At 43.7% G+C, this 21,877-nt stretch overlaps 1 protein-coding gene across 8 annotated transcripts in view; it reads right to left on the reverse strand.

Annotated features, from left to right (window-relative positions):
• MAP2K4 (mitogen-activated protein kinase kinase 4) overlaps positions 1 to 21,877 on the reverse strand; it is a 104,859-nt gene that overhangs the window by 51,565 nt on the left and 31,417 nt on the right. For all 8 annotated transcript variants that reach the window (XM_055576486.1, XM_055576488.1, XM_055576492.1 and 5 more), the window contains one exon: positions 5,256 to 5,430. In XM_055576486.1, the coding sequence (XP_055432461.1) occupies positions 5,256 to 5,430 (175 nt within the window). The remainder of the gene's footprint in view (positions 1 to 5,255; positions 5,431 to 21,877) is intronic.

The following is a 21,877-nucleotide window of genomic DNA, read 5'->3' on the forward strand; positions in this document are numbered from 1 at the left end:
AGCCCATCCAAGTCCTTATAATCTATTTTTTTTTATTTTATTTTATTTTTAAACTTTACAAAATTGTATTAGTTTTGCCAAATATCAAAATGAATCTGCCACAGGTATACATGTGTTCCCCATCCTGAACCCTCCTCCCTCCTCCCTCCCCATAGCCCCAAGCATCTAGTATCGTGCATCGAACCTGGACTGGCAACTCGTTTCATACATGATATTATACATGTTTCAATGCCATTCTCCCAAATCTTCCCACCCTCTCCCTCTCCCACAGAGTCCATAAGACTGTTCTATACATCAGTGTCTCTTTTGCTGTCTCGTACACAGGGTTATTGTTACCATCTTTCTAAATTCCATATATATGTGTTAGTATACTGTATTGGTGTTTTTCTTTCTGGCTTACTTCACTCTGTATAATAGGCTCCAGTTTCATCCACCTCATTAGAACTGATTCAAATGTATTCTTTTTAATGGCTGAGTAATACTCCATTGTGTGTATGTACCATAGCTTTCTTATCCATTCATCTGCTGATGGGCATCTAGGTTGCTTCCATGTCCTGGCTATTATAAACAGTGCTGCGATGAACATTGGGGTACACGTGTCTCTTTCCCTTCTGGTTTCCTCAGTGTGTATGCCCAGTAGTGGGATTGCTGGATCATAAGGCAGTTCTATTTCCAGTGTGTGCTATCATCTTCCCCTTCACTAATGACAGCACCCACGTGTAAAGAGCACACTGTTAACCTCAGCACTGAAGTACGTGAGGGCCTGAAGATCATAAATGACAGATCACCACTTTGAGAGCCACAACAATACAGTGAGACAAGAGAGAAATCTGATACACAGTTTCAGAGGCATGGTTGTGAGACAACAAAGAATGGCAGAAAATGTGCAAAGGTGTTTATCAAACATCTCTCTCACTTAAGAGAGAGGTGTGGTAAGACAGGCGCTTCTCCAAATAACTATTACATACAAGCTGGGATACAGTCCTACATCACAATTCAGTTGGGTCAGTCAAGTGAAGACAAAGGCTTTCAGAAACTAGGTATCCAGAGTCCTCAGAAACACTGAAGGGCTGATTAGATTCACCTAGAGCGACCATTTCCAAACCATCCCACTTGGACACCAAAGGTTCCTCAGAGCTGTTGCCCCGGGGGCTTCTGACATGGATAGGCATCACAACACACACCAACCAGAAGAGCACAAACACATCACAACTCCACTCTATCAAAACAACCAGAAGAGCACTAATGTGGTCTACTGTATTTGCTGGGGTTTACATACAATTCTGTCAACAGAAAGAACCCACAGTCAGCAAAACACTAGGAGCAACAACAAAAGAAACCATGCACACGAGGAGTTCTAGCCCCACAGCACCAGGGACTGGGGGGGCGGGGCGCACAGCCCTGCCACTTCCTTGGGATCCACCCTCCCCGGAAGTGCTCCACAACATGTTTCACTCACAACACTTAAGCAACATTAGCAACATGAAATCATATGGGGCTATCCATTTGGTCTTCCTAATAAGCCCCCTGATCTAGCCAAATGAGACCTTAAGACATTGGAATTCAGTCTCAATTCAAAAAAAGATAGCCATGGCTTCTGCATCCCACAGGTGATCTGGATAATCAAATACTAGCACTGTGGGCCTTTGAGAATCAACAAAACTACCCACAGTGGCAGGGAAATGAAACTCAGCCCTGCTCTGTAGACCCCCACCTCCTCCCACAGCAGCCCTGTCCACACAGGAGGCCTGCAAGTGAGGAGATCATGTGGCCCAGGGAGGGCAGGGCTGTGGGTGCTGACACCGCACATGGAGGCTCTGGCCCTTCCCAGCAGCCATCGGGTTAACCTAGGTCTCAATTCTAGGTCAGGGACACTGGCGTCAAGATCCAAATACCAAGGAGAGGCAAGAATGCAGCAATCAAGATCAGATTACCAGCTCAGGATCAGGAACAATTAAATCAATGCAACAGGAAAGTTGGAAGAGTACAGAAAAACACTGAGGGTAGAAGGAACAAGTCAGGCAGATCACCAAGAAATGGAAACACCTGAAACCCTTCAATGTATGTACGGTCACATCACTAATTTGGTGTGGCCTATGCAGCAAATTTCAAAGAGCCGGTCTGTTTTCCCGATCAACCCAGATAACTTCTCAATTAGAAGACTCAAAGCTCATCTTAACAATGACAATCCTTACACCTCCCTACCCCACCCAACGGTCAGATCAGGCCCATTCTCCACTGAGATGAGAACCTGACTCCCCTGTTAACCCCACTGCCTTCCATCTTCACTCTCTTTTATTCCCCCTCCCTTCCATTTTCATTCTTTCCTACTCTCCCTACAAACAAGAACTGGGCAGTCTCCTTCAAGAAGTCAATCTGGACCTACCAACAGGGCAGCAGTGGTCCAGGCCTGCATGAGGTCGCTCCTCCGGCCCTTGGGTGGCAATCCTAGTTAGTCGTCCCTCCCTGCTCCAGCCACAGACAGCTCTTCTTGATTCTTCCCTCCTGTGTCCCTGGATTTGCCTGGATCAGATTCTGATCATCTGGGACTAACTCCGCTAGGGGTTTCTCCCTGATCTGAATTTCTCTAACCCTGACTGCTTCCTCAACTGTTTGGTCTGAACCCTGGGCTCCTTCCTCATGACAACAGCCCTGCCAGAGAGCTAAGCACACACCTACTTCCCTTCCAGAGGATGGTGACTGCGTGTCTCATGTGTTCATCCAGTGGTTATTCCACCATCATGCACATTGGGGCATGAAATGTTATTGCAGAGGATGCTGATCCAAGCCCGAAGGGCCAGTGTCAGAGGATGTCCTTCCTGACCTCTAGAAGACCTTGTGGCAATACATTCCCAAAGTGCGTCAGACGACAGTATGGAGTTACTTCAAGTGGCCATCTCATTTCCCTAGTGTGAACCACTGTCTCACAGTTCCTTTAAATCTCCGTATCTCAGAGCTAAACCCAGCGCTTGATCAGGAATAGAGCCGTCCCTGTGAAAAGTCACACCTAAATCTTTAATCACACAATGCCTCTGTGTATCTGTACTTGTCGATCTGGTCTGTGAGCCGAAATGAAGAGCAAATAGACTCTCTCGGGTGTGAGGAGAAGCTAAGTATTTTCAAAGAGACCAACAACAATACATTCAAAATGTGCAGTTATGGCCATGTATCAGTCATCAAACGGGTGTCAATTTTTAATTACATGAATGCACAAACACCTACGCTTCCATCATTATTCAAATTCACGGATTCCAATCGTTATACCCGATCAATACCCTGACTGGAATGGCGCATCATCCAGTTCAACGAGAGTGTGGCCATGTCTCACTTTTTCCTTCTTTTTAAATTGCCCTCCCAGCAGCCCCCATGCTAAACTATCATGCTTGCTCGAGAATTCAAGGTGATAGAGAGACAGTGTCAGCTGGTGAGTACAGATGTGACAGGCATCCATCTGCAGGTCCCAAGACCGCCTGAGAAGCGTTTCTCAGTCAGATGACGGACGGCAGAGTTTCCAATTTTCACTCTTAAATTCTTCCAAAACGTGAGTAAGCATTATACAGTTGCAAATGTCAGCAAATTAAAATGAAAATCTTCAATATCAAAATGAAGGAACTTCTTTGTTTACCTTTAAAACTTATTAACCATGGCTACAGTCTATCCATATTACCAAAACAGATTATGCTGCTGATCAACAGAGTGAAGCACAGACTGAAAAAAGCAGGACATAATTATTAAAAGTACCTTCCCTGGCATCTGGGAGAAAAGTCTAGAACTTCAGTTTACAGGATAGTTTTTCCTTCAACCTCTGCCACGTAAAAGTGAGTGTCATGCACGGACAGTACATAAGAACAATGCAATGCTTGTGCAGAGCAATCTACATAAAATGACTTTCTTTCCACTTACACTACAGTGCACAGCATAAAGAGAAGTTATTTTACATTCCAAGGAAAACAACATTTTAATTCAACAGATAATCCAAAGCAGAGGTTCCAGCCTGTGCATGTTGACAGATCTGTGGTTACATGCAAAATGTTTTATGTAAGTATCTTCCCAAGAAAAAGTCTCTAGTTCTCACCACATTGTAAAAGAAATACGGCCAAAAACAGGTTAGGCTCCATAGGGAGAATCCTACAATTTCATCCCACCATTAATTTTTCATTAGTTTTACACAACCCAGCAAAGAAAACTGCTCAACAGTGAAGGAGGCTAAAAGAGAAACACTTCACTCACAATAAACTTCAATACAGGAAGCGTTTTTAGATTAATGTGACACAAATCCACTCCCAAAAGTCAAGCAGGAAACAGGCAACCCCTCTCATCAAGTCATTTTGATAACCTTTCAAATCAGGGGGCTAACAGGAAGATGATTCGCTTAGTCTGTCTGCAAATCCATTCTCAATTCTTACAAACTGGGAAAGTATTTGTTCCCATAAGAATTTTAAGTTCGATGAGAGTGTGGCCTTATCTCATGTTTCCCTTTTGCATTTTAAATTGCCCCCAGCCATCATCAATTTTCCTGAAATATCTTACAGAGGGGAAACATTCAGTTAAACATCTGAATGAACAGATGAACAAACTACACGGACATGGGGAGTCAGGTGGAAACTATCGGCTCCTCCCAGGTGCCAATGTCAGCCTGCCAGGTACGGTGTGCGGGCCAATCTGCATGTGTGGCCACTCGCGACAGTCACAGTACTGACAGACGCGACAGCACCATCACAGAGGACACGTGTCAGCACGCCCTGGGCGCGGGGCCCTACGGAGTGGAGACGACATACACACAGAGCAGCCGAGCCGGTCAGGACCGAGTAAGGTTGAGGTTAGTGGCAACAGCATGTGCGTGGTTTCCGGGAAACCGTCAGTGAGCCTGCTGTTAGCCCTAGCCCCGCACCCCGCCCAACCCAGAGCGCAGCCTCCTCGTCCGGCTCCCGCCTGGCGCCCCGCAGCACCGCCCAGGTCCCCGGGGTGCGGCCACCCAACCGGAACTCACCTTGGCAGAGGAAGGGTCTGGAGTTCAAAACACGTTAATGCGTCATGCCAGGGGTGCAAGGAACATGCACAGGTCACAATTCATGTTTCCAGAGGGGAGAAAACATGCCAGCAGTTAAGAACACCGCGCGCAGAAGAACTGGGAGGAAGAGCTGTGTGAGCCCCACGTGTAACCAGGGCAGCAGGGACAGAACAGTGGCACTGCCACGCCCAGACACCACGCCTCACGGATTAAAGTACCCAGAATAATTGCGGGCATCACCTACTTTAACTGCCATTATTTGCCCACTGGGTTTGTGGACCATTTTGTTGACAGAACCGTAAGCTCCTCGTCCAATCTCTCCGAGGTCTTTCAAGTCCTCTGCAGTGAAATCCCAGTGCTGCTCAGGGGAGATCTTCAGTTTTCCTGACGACTCAATGCTGTGTGTTCTCAGTCTCTCTCTGTTAAGATATTAGGAAGCAATTTTTCCACATTTTAAATAGGTTTTGACTTTATTTTTTCTTTTTTAGCTAGCACTGATTAATACATGGGAAAATTTCTTTCGTCATTAGTTACTAAAACAGTCTGAGTTTCTGGGATTTGTTTGTTCATCTGCTTGTGCCATTTTGGTTTCTCACACACAGAGTTAAGACAGGCCTAAACTCAGGGAGCTGACCAACAGCTTTAATGGGACTCATAAGCCAGACTTCCATCTGTGGGAGAAACTCCTACTGCACACAGTTTCATTTCCAAATACAAGGTCTTTTCCAGAATTTGCAAAACTGCATTATCAAATGCAGAATCCCAGGTGCTACGAACCTCATTTTCAAAAATCTCTTATGCTGCTTGACCCAACATGGATTATTCCAGGTCCTCGGTCCTTAGTACAGCTAGATGTTCACAAACTCTGCCATCCAGCAGAAGCACCTGGGGATATGTATTCACTCCCAACGCCCAGGCATCATCATATGGCTATCAAATCAGAATATGTGGGCACAGAGGTCAGAAAACAGGGTATTTTAAGACACCCAGGTGATGCCAGCAAAGTTTGGGAGCTAGCACCTCAGGGTACTGCCCTGCTCCTGTTAACGCCATGCTGTGGAGGGAGAACAGTTAAACAGCTAGCCAGCTGGCTCCAAGAGGAACACTGCCACGTGAGCCTCTCAGTCCTTGATGAGCAGATAGAGCAATGGATGGGGGAAAAAAAGCTTCATGGACAGAAGAACTCACTTGTTACAGATTTTCATTAAATAAAAAAAGCACCTCCAAAATGTGAGCCAGAGATCAAATATTAACTTCTAACCATACTTCGTAAAACACCAAATCCAATGAAAAATGTTATATCAATCGTGTTTTTCGGTTTCTCTCTTGCACACACACCCATGTGTAGGAATGAACTGTATCAAAGAGTGCAGCAGACATAAAGAAAAAGACTCCACTGACTATTATCTACAGTTTTTCCATTTCATATTAAATGATCAGAAACTTTAAAAACTTGATCTCGTGATACAAGCAAGAACATGATCAGTTATCTATTTCTTCTTCCAAAATTTAGGAAGTTTTCTCAGATTAGCACGACTGTTTTTTATAGTTACTTTTGAGCTTCTCATGTACTTAGAATTTTAAAATCACTCTCCCAGAATTTATACCAGTATCAATAACATTTATACCAGTATCAATAACATTTATACCAGTATCAATAACATCTGAGTCAAGGTTATAGTTAAAAAGTTAATATACTTTGTCTAAATAAAAACTTAGTAAACCAGCATTCCAAATGTCAGATTCTCAAACCATAACTTTAATAAGTCACAGTACCAGCTTTCATCCATACAAGTTCTTTTCAGTTTACAAAACACTTTCACCAGTACTAATATATACCTAGCATCCTGAGTCACAGGAAGCCCAGAAACCAGTGGCATAAGTGACCATTCAGGTGTGAAGCTTGAACTGCCTAAGATGGAATCAGATCTAAGCAAGTGGGTCTCTACCTACTTTTCCATTGAAGTAGGTAGAGAGATTAAGCCAGGAACTACTCTAACATAAAGAAGTTCCATATATAATGACTACTGTTCTATGACCACTGACAAGAAAATCTCTATGGCTCAGTTTAATCACTGGTGAAACAGTCAGCACTGGCCTACTGCTGAGGGTCATGGCAGACAGGCTCTAAGGTGGTGCCTGTGACCTCCACTTTCTTAGTATCCACATCTCTATGTAAGCACCTCTCTTTGAACACAGAAGGGACCCGTGGCTTGTTTCCAGCCAACAGAATACAGCAAAGGCTATCACTCATGATTACACTGTATCACATAACATTTACCATTAGCATTCCTGAGAAATGAAATGAATATTTCATTGCTACATAAAGTCACACAAAAACAACAGTTATAATACTGCCACAAAGATCAAATTTTAGAATTATAAATATCTCTGCAAACAGTTCAGCTTACTGTAGACCTGCTGTATGGCTTCTAGATAAGCTCCTTTTTTTCTTTTTGAAAGTGAACAGATTGACAGATAAGGGATGTGGGTTATCTTCTTGGGCTAATGAAAACATTCACAAATTGAGTAAGGTGATAGATGTACAACTCTGAATATACTCAAAGCGATAGAATCATACAGCTTAAATGGGTGAGTTGTATGGTGTATGGGTGATACCTCCTCAATAAAGCTGCTGAAAGAAAAAGATAAACAGGAGAACGTGATTTTTACCCAGAGATCCACTTTCTCGGTTAGACAGGAAAAGAGCTGTGAAAATCACAGGAACACATGCTACGTGATGCCATCCCCAAGGCAGGGGGAGTCAGCACCATACATCTGTTTTCTACGTGACTCTGTTTCTGTTTTGTAAATAGATTCATTTGTATTATGTCTTTAGATGTGTATATTTACCCTTCTCTGTCTGACTTACTTTACTAAGTATAATATTCTCTAGGTTCATTTATGGCTCCGCAAATCGCAGTTGTTTATTCTCTGTCATGGCTGAATAAGCCAACCACCAGTTGATGGGCACCTGGGTTGGTTCCATGTCTTGGTTATTGTAAATAGTGCTGCTATGAGCCCTAGGGTGCACATATCTTCTCAAATGAGAGGGTCTTTTCCTCCAGATATATACCCAGGAGTGGGACTGATAGATCATATGGTAACTTTTTTAGTTTTTTAAGGAATCAACATACTGTTTTCCACGGTGGTGACACTGATTTACATTCCCACCAACATTGTACGAGAATTCCCTTTTCTCCACATCCTCTCCAGCATTTACTACTTGTACACTTTTTGATGATGGCCATTCTGACAGGTCGGTGATACATTATTATAGTTTGGGTTTGTGTTTCTCTTGTAATTAGTGATATTGAGCATCTGAAATCAAGTGCCTGTTGGCCATCTATATGGCTGAGTATTTTCTCTGATAATTGTTCTTTGGGACAGAAATGAGCAACTTGTCCAGTAATACTGAATCATCACTAGTGTATTTTAATTACTGTTCCTTTGACCCAGACTAATCTATGAGTTTCTGAAATCCTACTGATACCTAAAAAGTAAAAGAACTGTGACATAATGTTCCAGAACATAATCAGACTGGGCACAGAGAAAAGTTTTATTTCTATCTAATGTGTCTAATAAAGCTGCCTGCGGCTTTGTACACAGGAGGGTGGGCTTGTTTTTTAAAGACATAGAATGGCAAACCCAAAGTGACCTGGGATGGCTCTAGCCCCACCCCCCACCACCGCCACGTCTATTACATACAGGGCTTTGCTGTGCAAATTCAGCAGCAGGACAAGCACCTGAATCCCTTCTTCCAACCGGATTACCCAATCCTAATCTCTCCTGCAGCTACACAGGCAGAAGAGAAATTTAAGAAAGGAAATCGATCATAAGGGGAGAAAAGCACTATGAACAATTCAGTGTACACCTTTCGCATTTTCCTATACTATTACACAGTGACCTGTCACACTTCCTGCTTTATAGATGTCACTGAATGCACTGTTGACATGAGTGCAACTACACGAGCCACGTGGCTGCATCTCACTGCCTAGGAGTCTGTCTGCACTGACCACACAGGACCAGGGGCAGGAGCCCCCTGAGCCAGGCCCACGCACCTTTTCTCTCAGGCCAACCTGAACAGTGACTAGATCACTCGTAAGAGGCATTTTGATCTATTACTCTTAGAGTCTGATGTTCTTAGCTATTCGGTAAACAACTGCTGCTTCTTTGGTTAACCACCTGAGATAACACCCCCTTAAGCAGAGCTCTCCCCACACCGGTGTTTGTTTTGTTGTTGCTGCTTCTGCTATGCTGTACTAAGTCACTTCGGCAGTGTCCAGCTCTTTGCAACCCCATGGGCTGTAGCCCTCCAGGGTCCTCTGTCCATGGGATTCTGCAGGCAAGAATACTGGAGTGGACTGCCATGCCCTCCTCCAGGGGATTTTCCTGACCCAGGATCAAACCCTCGTCTCTTACATCTCCTGCACTGGCAGGTAGGTTCTTTACCACAAGCACCACCTGTAGGTTCTTTACCACAAGCACCACCTGGGAAGTCCACTGCTTCTGCTAAAAAATTCTTTTTCTGTTAACATCCTTATCAACCCTTTGTTCTGTACTACACATATTTCTCCACGGTGCTGTTTACCTTCCTATTGCATTTAAGAAATTATACATGCAAAAAATGCAGTAACTGGGGCATTTTAGAATTAATCATTCCCACCACATCCTTTTGCATCCTGCAGTACCACCTAAGTTCACTTCCACATGCATATGGATTTCACTCCACCACTGCATTTTCAGTTTCCTAGCACTGTCTTTTTTTTCTCATCTATCACCCTTTTCAGTAATTCTGTTGCCTATTTATCCAAATTTGTTCTCTCCTCAATACTTTCCAATCCTTTTTAAGAAGTGCCATGATTTCTTCTACTTTATTACAAATGCTAATCATCCATGGGAGAAGTGATTTTGAATGCTGTGCAATATCATATTCAGAGATGCTCTTTCTCGAAGCATCGAAGATATGATTCCCTAATTCCATACCTCTCCTCCCATCTCACGATGAGTGTCTTATGAAACTTGTGTTCAGCGTACTATGGAGCGTCAGGAGACAGACTGACAACTAAAAAATCAGACAATATATGGAAAGGTCTTGAAGACCCTGGACAGCAGGCAGCAAAGGGCAGTGAGCACTGAGAAGCAGGAAATACATGAGGTGAGCCCTAGAGCACCCCAACTTACTGCCTAGAGAAGGTTGCACAGACTGCAAATTAGGGAGGGCAGATGCAGGCAGACCCTCACATGAAGGTACTGGGTCTGGGCATCTGGGGAGACTGGGTTCTCAAGGCAGAGTGCTGGATAAGAGAGCTGCACAGAAGAACCCCAGAGACACGCAGGAGGGGGTCCCTTGATCAGCACAAGCTTATGAGGAACCTACATAAGCCTGAGGAAAGAGCTACCCAAAAGCATTACAGGGAAGGATACCAAAGCTCATACAACAATCCCCGCCTGCAAAGTAGAAAACTCCATATTCATGGGGAATTCGAGAAAGCACACAGAAGGATCTGGTCTCGCCTACCAAAGCTAAAGAGTGAGACCCAAAAGGATCCAAGTATTTCTGAGTAACTTAACCAAAGAAGAAAGCTCAAAAATACGTAAGATATAAAAATAGCCAGCACTCCATATCTGCCACGCAATATAAAATCAAGTATGCAAAGAAGCAAGATACTAGGAACCATCTCAAGGAGAAAAAGCAATCAACTCAAAGTGACCCAGAGATGACAGAGAGACAAGAATGAGCAGATAAGCACAATGAAACAGTGCTTATGACTGCATTCCATGTGTTCAAGAAACTAAAGAATGGAGAGAAGAACCAAATCAAATGTCTAGATGTAAAAACCATAAGGGGGCAGGAGGAAACTCTGGGGATGATGAACATGTCTGCCTTCTTGCTTGTGGTGATGGCTTCATGGGCGCACACAGCAAAACCTAGCAAACGTACACTTTACATACATGCAGATTATTCTGTGTCCATTACCCCTTGATAAAACTGTGGAGAGGGAGAGAGACAGACTGGCTTCCCTGGATCCCACTCTGTGTGAAAGGGGTGTGCCTGTCACATGTCTACAGTTGAAAGCACACAGCTGAGGCACCCAGGGCTCAGCGCATCACCAATCAGAACACTGGCTGCTCCCAAGGCAAATGGACCACCCCCAGTCTCCTTGTTCTCCAGCACTGTGCTCTCGACTGACAGCAGCACGAACCAACTACCTCTCTCAGTCCATCTGCTGCTCCAATCCTTCCCTGCATCCACCTGCAACACATCTCAGAATGACCACACTACCCAGCAGAACAGGTCAGCATCCATGTCTCCTCCTCCTCCCACCCCTCCCCAGTTACTTTCTGTGGTTACCAAGGAGGGGCAGGACAGAAAAGGGACTGAAGATGCTCTCTGCATTTGAGACCAGAGGCTCAGGGGGGGTCCCCTACCACAGGCAGTCTCTGCAGCAATGTTGGAAGAGAAACCCTGAGTACCTTTTTTCTTTACCCTGTTACTGTTATTAGTGATCAGACAGCATTTAGCATGAAGTTGTCTTAATTTTCTATGTTTCATATTTTCACCTTTGTTTCTTAAATGTTTTAGCAGGTGGCTGCTACTCACATATCATTTTGTACTACAAATATGAAATTACTTTTACAAAATCAGAATTTTAGTTCCTCAAACAAATATGAACCAAGAGTCTGAACCACTTTCATTCCTAACCTATAGCTAATGTTTGACACTACTACTATGTGAACTGTCTTTTAAACACATAACTATGAAACTATATTCTCAAGCTTTTAATATTTGGGGGGAGCGTTTATCCAAATAAGCCAGTGAGAAAAAAGATTTTATAGAAATAAATTTTATTAGCAGACACATTTAGCATGTATTTTATGTATCTACTGAAACCTAGTGTATTTTTGAACCTTGGAGTGTTAAATTGTTAGCTTGTGTAAACTATGATCAACCAGCTTAATCACAACTTATGTGCTTTAAACCTTATCTCATTCTATTTCCTTATGTATACTCTAGGTACCAAAAGAAACATCAAAAGTTAAAGTCATTGTAGTGGGTTCGAATTCTTCTCTAAAGCATACAATTCACCATGGTTGGCACTTAACACATAAAATATCTTGTTAAAGGAAGAAGAAAAGAGAACTCCCATTCCTACTGCTTCCTAACTTCTCAGTTTGGTATTCAAGATCCAGAGTCACATACTAACAGAATCCCATTAGAAAGAAAATATGAGCTTCATCTAGTCTCGTCCTTCAGGAAACTGTGCCTGAGAGCCCTGGAACGGGCTGAGTGTTCCTCCTCTGTGCCCACATATGGTGAGATCAAGACACACCTACATAGTAGGCTGGCTTGTATTGCTTATTCTTGGTGAACCCTAATTTGGATCCACTTCTAACCATCGTTGCTTAGTTCTGTTTAATTCCGTGATTATGTCCATCAAGTCTACACCAGGGGCTCATTTTCAGGTACACAGGTGAGGATGCAGGCACTAGGTGGGGGTTCCTGAGATCAGAGAGCAAAGGGAGTTTTCTCTGCAGCTCCACCACTCTCAGTAGAATCCCCTGTCTACATTTGATTCTTCACTACAGGCAAGTGTCATGGCTGAAACATTTCCAAATAGACCCAAACACGCTGACTGAGGCTTCAAGGGACAGAAATCCACCATCACGACCATGGCTCATAAATGTGTTCAGAAGGTAAAGGAGACATCACTGGCCTCACCTGCCCAGGCCAACAGCCTATACGCTCTCTTGACAACACAGAGGCTCTCCAACCAGAGTCAAGCCTCCAACTAATGGTTCTGTTCACTTGCTCGTGTATGAAATTTACTTATTTTAAATCATGTACACACTTCCCATTGTCACAATCTAGTCTAATCTCTCAAAACGCTGGTTCTTATTTTGGTTCCAACCACCTCTCAATACATTTCCAGATTCACTCTGCCGTTTTCTAGGGGGTGGCAGTTGAGGAGAGACGGATGGCGATGTTTAACAGCAGATGATGCTCGTGGTTTCCCAGGAATGTTTTAGCACTTCTCCTGTGAATATTCCGGGACCACCTCCGCCCAGCTGCTTCTGTCTGCATCACAGAGGCCGTGCGCTGTGACTGCAACTGCGCCTGTGTGTCCTGTCCTTGAAAAGTTAGTTTAACGTCCTCTCCAGCAGGTCAACAAGTCTACTTCAGAGTATCTGCCTCATAGGTTTCCCAAGGAAACTTGCCAGGAACTGGCTTTTCGTAACGCAGCACGTGGTCCAAGAAGCCAAAGCTCAGCTCTGCAGCACCACGTGCAGTGGGCTCAATCATGGCTCCAACAGAAGACATGTCCCCCTGCAACCTCAGAAGGTGACCGTATCTTTACACGTGTGAGTAGGAAAATGGTCTCAGGAGAAGACTGTCCTGGAGCAGGGAGGACTCTAAATGTAAGGATGAGTGTCCTTATAAGAGACGGAAAAGGAGAAAACAGAGACACACAGAGAGGCACAGGGAGGTCTGGAAGGCGGCAACTGGAATTGTGCAACCAAAACCCGAGGGATGCCAGGAACTCCCAGAGCTGGAAACAGGACTGGGGGCGGGGTGGGGGGAGAGGTGGGCTCTGGAGCCTTTGGATGAGGCACAGCCCCACCAGCACCAAGACTTCAGATTTTGGCCTCCCGAACCTGAGAGGACACCTTCCTGTTGCTTGAAGCCACCAAGTCTGTGGTAATTTGTGCCGGCAGCCCTAGGAATCCCACATGCTGTCTGAATCACAAGCCACCAAACTTCTTCTGTCAAGGGACAGACAATAAATACGTCAGGCTTTGCCATCTACACAAGTGTCTGCCGCAAATATATGACTACATGGGTGTGGCTACATCCCAATTAAACTTGATTTTCAAAAACACAGCAGCAGGCCACACCTGGCCCATGGACTGCAGTCTGCTGACTGCGTAATCTAAATGACATCTAGTCGGCTAAATATCACTCATCATTTAAATGATCTGAGTCCTATCCATTCATTTCTCACATTGCTTCTCTTTCAAATTTACAATTATGCTCTGGAGGAGAAGAAATTTCAATTATCTACCCAGATCCTATAGTTTTATTTCCAGGAATTAATCTTGAGATACACTTCCTGCTTTTTCTGGAAAAGCCTGCCCAGATGCCCTGGGAGAGACCCCTCTATGGCTCCCCCCTTTCTCCCTGTGCAGGGCGGTGAGGGCACGAGGCCGCACATGCCACCTGGCCTGGGTGCCCTCACAGTGGCAGGGTTTCCAGCGGCAGTCGTTACCTCAGCAGCGGCCTCCTGCTTGCACGGGAAAGTGTGACTCCCCGAGCCTGCCAAGGCCTGCTTGTTTTCCCCTGATAAATAAGTATCTTCTTGTGTCCACAGCTACCTCTCATAAGACCCCTTTATTATCTAATCAGCTGGATATGTGTTTTCTCCTTTTATTTCATTATCATGTTCTTCTACTTCATTTACTGTTACCCTGACTTCCTCCGGATGCTGTCAAACATTTCTTTCTTCCCAAATTATCCCTTCCACCTCCTTCCCAGGGCTTCCTTGATTTTAGCAAGCACACACTAAAATGCCTCAAGCTGTTTCACTCTCTCCTCAGCATATAAATAGATAGAATGCGTAAGCGTCCTCAGACAGGAAAACAAACGGAACACATACCCTGCACCGCACTGCAACTGTTCTTCTGTGTCCATGCTCTTAGGATCTCTAGATGAACACTGCTTTATGCATCCTTCTGCAATGCAGCTCTGTTAATTCAGGAAATTTCCACAGTAAACGCAATCTGTCGGTTGCCATGGAAACTGCCTGCTTCCTGGCGCTACTAACAAAATGAGTATCTTTGCTAAGATCCAAGATGAGGCAAAAGGAAAAGCTGAAAAAGGAAAGATTTCTAGAAGAATCGCTCAAACAATCCAAAGATAAACATTCAAATTCTGATATTCATATTCAGTGAACAGAAAGTACTGACTGTACACGTCTGCAGCATTTTGAAGTAGTAGTGATTTATGAAGTAGAAGTACTTTGTTTTTAGTCACAAAGGAAGAGAGTAATAGAATGCAACAGACGTTCACATTTACATCTTGCTGCACATCCCCTAAGAGCTGATCGTTGTCAGCTGTACTTCAGGCTTATTACTGGAATGGCTTTTCTGGGCTCTGCTCCTTACAGGAAAGGTTAGGAAGGCTGCCCTAAACCAGCAGGTTACAAATTTTTGTAAGATCCTTTCCCTATTTGGGTTCCAATCTCCACTGGCAGCTAATACCCCATCCCTCCAAGCAGGATAAGTTAAAACTGCGCCTCAGGAGTCTTTACCAGTAGAAACAGCCTTCCCAGGACCCTCAGAACACTAGGCTCGGCGGACCCCCCACCCCCACTCCCACCCCCACCCCCAGAAACAATGCTCTGTTCCGAGAATATCACACTTTACAGATGTAATTCCTGCCTCTCAAGGGTCTTTCCGATCTCAGCCTGTTGCTCCTCCTGTCCAACCTCTGAACGCCACGTTTCCTCAGGGTCCAGCCCTGGACTGACAGTCTCATCCACTGGCGGCAGCTCCCCGCTTTCCACCCCCGACCTGCACCCTTCCCTCTCAGCACCACACTTTTAGTCTCAACACCAGAGTGCGTGTCATGTTTACCTCCTTAGGATCTCCACTGGGAGCTTTCGCAGGCAGCTCACGCTTAACACACCTCAAGCTGAACTCCTGCTTGTCTGTGCTCCCTCATCCCTAAAGCTCCAGACCCAATGGTCCCCATCCCAGGAACAACCAGTGAACCTGTCATTCAAGCCAGAATTCTGGAAGTCACCATGAAAGCCTTCCCCTCTTCACAACCCACATTCGAATTATTACCAATTTCATTAATGAATGCTACCTCCCCCAATCTCTAGAATCTGTCCATTTTCCTGTACCTCGCCTGTCATCCACCTAACATCATGACCACCCATTACGTCTCTGCTACACCAGTGCAGTCTTACTGGGTCTCTCTAAGTCTGTTCTAACCTCTCTCCAACACACTCCACACAGCAGCCAGAATCATCACTGCAGAACATAAGTCAGATTCTGTCATTCACCTGCTTCTAACCTGCCAGAGCCTTCCATGCTGTGGGAGCACCAAGAAAGTGTTAGTCACTCAGTTGTGTTCAACCCTTTGTGACCCCTTGGACTGAAGCCCGCCAGGCTCCTCTTGTCCATAGGACTTCCCAGGTAAGAATACTGGAGTGGGTTGCCATTTCATTCTCCCAGGGATCAAACTCGGGTGTCTTGCATTGCAGGCAGATTCTTTACCATATGAACCACCAGGGATTTAGTTTAGTTAGTGGGAACACCAAACTAAACACCAAAATGAAATTCATTTTCAGGAGACAGGCAAATCAACAGCATTTATCATATTTGTTTCTTTAAAAAAATATTCCAGAATTAACATCCAATGCCTCAGCTATAAACATCCGGCTTAAGATTACACGAGTGACTCTCCAGGGTGGAGAGGAACAGAGGACCAGCTCAGTCAAGCCTGGCAGCACGACCCTCCAGGCACCACAACCGCCAGGGGAACTGCGGCCGAGGTGGAGTGGGGGACGGAGGACGAGATCAGACCCCTCTGAACTGTGAGATGTACCACAATGAATGCTGTGAAAGATTACCTCACACGGTAGCACTATTCACCACAAAGTCAGCAACACCAAAATGCCCATCGATGGATAATGGATAACAAAATGTTATATATACATATAATAAAATATCATTCAGCCCTCAGAGGGAAATTCTGACACGTATCAACACAGATGGAGTATAATGACATTATGTCAAGTGAAATAAGCCAGACAGAAAAGAACAAGTATTGTGTAATTCCACTCATATGAGGTATCTACAGTGATCAGATTCATAGAGACAGAGAATAAAATTAAAACGGTAACTGTCAGAGACCAGAAGAAAGAGGAATGGGGAGTCAGTGTTCAATGGACACAGAGTTACAGTCTGAGAAAATAAAAGAGCTCTGGAGATGAATGGTGGTGACGGATACACAACAACACGAGTGCACTTATTGCTACTAAACTGTACACTAAGAAATGGTTAGGATGCTCAATTTTATGTTATCCATATTTTGCTACAGTAAGAAAAATGAAGTTTGCTGCAGTAAATCTAAGCCAGCAAAAAATAAGTAGATTACCCCACAGATTTTGACACATTTGGCATTTTTTAACTGGGGGTACTCTTGCCTGGAAAATTCCACAGACAGAGGAGCCTGGCGGGCTACAGTCCGTGGAGGTACGGAGCACTGGACACGATGAAGCACAGAGGGGCATGGGCTTCCCAGGGGGCACCAGTGGTGAAGAACCCACCTGCACACTGTTTACAATAGCTAGGACACAGAAGCAACCTAGATGTCCATTAGCAGACGAACGGATAAAAAAGTTGTGGCACATCACAGCAATGGAATATTACTCAGCTATTTAAAAACACGCATTTGAATCAGTTCTAGTGAGGTGGATGAAACTGGAGTCTATTATACAGAGTGGATTAAGTCAGAAAGAAAAACACCAATACAGTATATTAACACATATATATGGAATCTAGAAAGATGGTAATGGCGACCCTATATGCAAGACAGCAAAAGAGACACAGATGTAAAGAACAGACTTTTGGACTCTGTGGCAGAAGGCGAGGGGGAGACGATTTGAGAGAATAGCATTGAAACATGTATATTACCATATGTGAAACAGACTGCCAGTCCAAGTTCAATGCATGAAGCAGGGCACTCAAAGCCGGTGCACTGGGACCACCTAGAGGGATGGGATGGGTGGGAGGTTTGGGACAGCGGGGACACATGTACACCCGAGGCTGATTCATGTCAATGTATGGCAGAAACCACCACAGTATTGTAATTAGCCTCCAATTAAAATAAATAAATAAATTAAAAAAAAAAAAAAGAATCCACCTGCAAGGCAGGAGATGCAGGTTTGATCCCTAGGTCTGGAAGATCCCCTGGAGAAGGAAATGGCAACTTACTCTGGTATTCCAGCCTGGGAAATCCCATGGACAGAGGAGGAGCCTTGTGGGCTACAGTCCATGGGGTCACAAAGAGTCAGACACAACTTAGCGACTGAACATGCACTGATTTGTACCTATAAGTATTTCTGCCATCATGTAAAAGAGACCCACCACAGAAACGTAGAGATTCCAAATGACTGTGATTACATTAAAAACTTCAAATGGAGAAAAGCCCTTCTATGCTCACGCTGATGTCATGGGACTACGCTGGGGAACAAAGGTGGACACCACCACAGAAGCCTCTCCCACCTCCACAAACAGCCTGTCAGGCTCATGCAGGAGATTTTTACTTCGAGATAAGAGCATGAAACTGGCTTGATTCCTATTCATTTTCTCTCCCCTGTTCCCTGCCATTCACCATATAAAATAATGTAAGTCATTACCCTAATTCAGTGCCCGAACTGAGATCAGAGTTGAGTGACACACGGATGGTCACAGAGACCATGACGATGCTGAGGCAGAAACCAGGACTCCCACATTAATGAAAAGGTTGACCCAAGATAATAAGTTGAGAACATAAAGAATAAGTTGAAAAGATAAAGCTCCCACAATTTAACCAGGAATAAGAGCCTACGTCATTTATAATTACATTCTAAGATGCAGCTCTATTAAGTAGGCACAGCATGGAATTAACACTAGTGATTAACTGGTGACTTCAAAACTTCTTTTAAAATTACTTCCTAGATATTCCAGGGCACAAGTGAGCCTTTTTCTGTTCCAATGTAACAAAGATAAATCAGATCCTAGAGATCCTCTTGGTCTCAACAGAAAAAGAGCCCCTTAAATTTACAACATATGGTTTCAAAATGTTTAGCTTAAACCCCCAAACATATCTTTACTCATCATTATTTATTTCCAACATTAGCTTTTGGGTTAGTGTTTCTTCTTTACAATACTGCTATGCTGTGAAGATAAAAGGGCTGTTTTTCTAGAATCACAATGGTATGTGGTACGCTCCAAATGATTCAGCACACTGAGAGCACTCACACGTCACTCAGATGTGACGCGATGAAAGCACAGGCCATGGCAGTGGAGCACCTACTTCTGTTCCTGTCAAATTTTATATACAGAATATGACTTCAGCATACATCTGCCACATTCGTAAAACCACCCCTGGGGTATCAGAAACATGTACGGTGCTGAGTATGATCCAATCCTGATAGAAATGTAAAGGAAGACAGATATACATTTTTTCCTTTCATTTTCCTATGTACGCCATAATTTTACAGCTTAATCTTTCATTTAAAGAGCCAAAGGGCAAAATGTTAAAGATGTGTTATATCTAGGCTGTAGGTACAAGAATCTCTACTATACCACTCATTTTTTGTGTGTGTATGTCGGAAATACTATAATTTTAACCAATGATAATTAAAAGCCAAGGTTTCTTGTTCAGGTGATCTTATTCTTTAAAGACACACATGAAAAGAATGACTTAAAAAAACAGAAGGAAATAAAGAAACAGAGATTTAGGCAAATTTCTGAATACCTTGAAGCACACCGAAATATGTAGACAAAGCAAAACTAGCAAATTCCAAGAGAAGGGACGCTACAGTTTCAAAAACTTATCAGCCAAGAGCAGTACAAAACCTTGTTAAGCTCCTGCTTCAAACTACTGGGGGAAAAAAAGTGATGAAGTAATCACTTATTTGATATTAAAATGATAATATTATAATTGTGTTTTTTAAAAGGAGTCCTTATCTCTTAGAAACACATCCTGAAATGTTTGTAGATGGAATAACATGTCTGAGGTTTGGTTAAAACTAGGGAGGGCAGAGGAATAATAGTGGCCATATTAACTGCTAAAGCTGATTGATAAATACATAAAGATTCATCTACCACATCCCAGTTCTGGATATATTTACAGCTTTCCATAATAAGAGTTTTTAAAAAAAACTGAAATATAGAAAATCGCCACCCACAACACATGGTAAGAGAGGAGCACAGAGCAAAGACAAGAGGCAGGTAGTGCTTCCAACATGACCTTAGAAAGGAACCACAGCTGGGCAGGAAGAAGGCCCAGAAACTCAAGCGCTGATTAAAACTCTTTCTAAAAGAAAGGTTTACCCAGCATCTCCTGTCCCCCCACATTCAACACCAAATGAAAAGAGAACATGTCTTTAAGGAAAATAAACATGATATCTGGAAAAAAACAAAGCCTACGAGGGCAAATGTTGGCCTCTTCAGTATGGCATCTAGAATATTCCTGGCCTAACAACCAGTACTCAAACCACTCACAGAAAAGTCAAGACAAGCCCACCAGCTGACCGTCTATGATCAGAGCCTCCAATAAGCTTTCTAAGTTCCTCATCCTTAACTATCAATGGACAAGCAAGAATTACTAGACATGTGGAAAAAAGCTAACATGAAAGAGAAAGACAAAAGAAACAGTGTCCCTTGAGGAAACAGATTACCTAGAGAACCGAAGAGAATTTTTAAATTTCAGATTTTACATCCAAAAATTAAGAATAAAATACCAAGAAAAAAGCCAGAATCAACTCTTAGACATAAAAGTCAATTGCCAAAACAGCACATTCTATAGAAGGGCCAGAAAAATTTTTAAATCTCTTGGGATATAAAGCAAGAAAACAAAGATTAAAAAATAGAAAAGTCAAACACACGGGGAATTCAGGGATATGAATTCAGAATACAAATTCAGAGAAATGAAATAACACACATTTCAGGAGGAGAGAACAGGAGAAACATGAAAGAATCTTCAAAAGAAAAGCAGCAGTAACTCGGAAACAGAGAACAAGAATCTTCAGACTAAAACCATTCATCCAGTACACAGAAGGGTGACCCAAACCTAAGCATACTCTGATATAACTGTAGAACACCAACAATAAGGACAAAGTGCGCAAAGCGAGAGAGGAATATGTCATCTGCAAGTAGCACCTTGGCTACAGTGAAACGGATCTAGCATGGCTCCCTCAAATTGACCGTGTGCCGACACTCACCAGAATGCCCTCCTCCCCCTTTTCTCCACCTGAGCTCCTCCACGGGGCTTTCAAAACCCAGTTCAAACCTTGGTCCTTGGTGCCACTTCTCCAGGTTGTTTATCTGGAAGTGCTCTTGCCCCTCCTGCACCGTTCATTTGACACTTGATCTGTATTACCCCATGCCTTACTTCTTGAAGTGCTGTCTTCTTGAAATTTTATTTAAATTGCTATTTCTCAGAAAGTAAGGCCACGGTCTTGTTTTTTTCAATCTTCCACAGAATCCTGCACCCACACAATGCCAAAAAGGGCCTGAAACTAGTGCCTGGGACGAAGCTTAACTTCATTAGCTGCTCATGTTTCATCTAATCTTGCTCTAAGTTCATTTTTAAAGTTTATATTTATATCTACAACTAAAGTTAAAAACAAACAACACTGAATGCAAGGATATTTTAGGAGAAGGAAACATTTTGGCAGAGAGGTGCTATCTTTCCTCGGTGGGGAAGATCCCCTGGAGGAGGAAATGGCAACCTACTCCAGTATTCTTGCCTGGAAAACCCCATGGACAGAGGAGCCTGGTGGGCCACAGTCCATGGACTCACCAAGAGTCACACACGACTGAGCAGCTAAGCATCTTTTTCAAAGCCCCTACCTACTGCAAGCTGTATTTTCTAATTGCAAACTTATCCTGAACAGTGATGAGCCCTGAGATGACACAGAAGGAGCCCCACGGAGGTGGGTGGGAGGTAGGAGATATGCCAGTCCACTAAGCAGGGAAAAACTGTCTTTGACGAGTATCAATTTTGGTAGTTGCCTATTCCCAATCCAGGTAACAGACCAGTGCCAATAACAAAACTCAACAGCAGGGTCTAAATCGTGTACATAC

This window comes from Bubalus kerabau, chromosome 4, assembly GCF_029407905.1.
Source record: "Bubalus kerabau isolate K-KA32 ecotype Philippines breed swamp buffalo chromosome 4, PCC_UOA_SB_1v2, whole genome shotgun sequence".
In the NCBI taxonomy this organism is placed as follows: domain Eukaryota; kingdom Metazoa; phylum Chordata; class Mammalia; order Artiodactyla; family Bovidae; genus Bubalus; species Bubalus kerabau.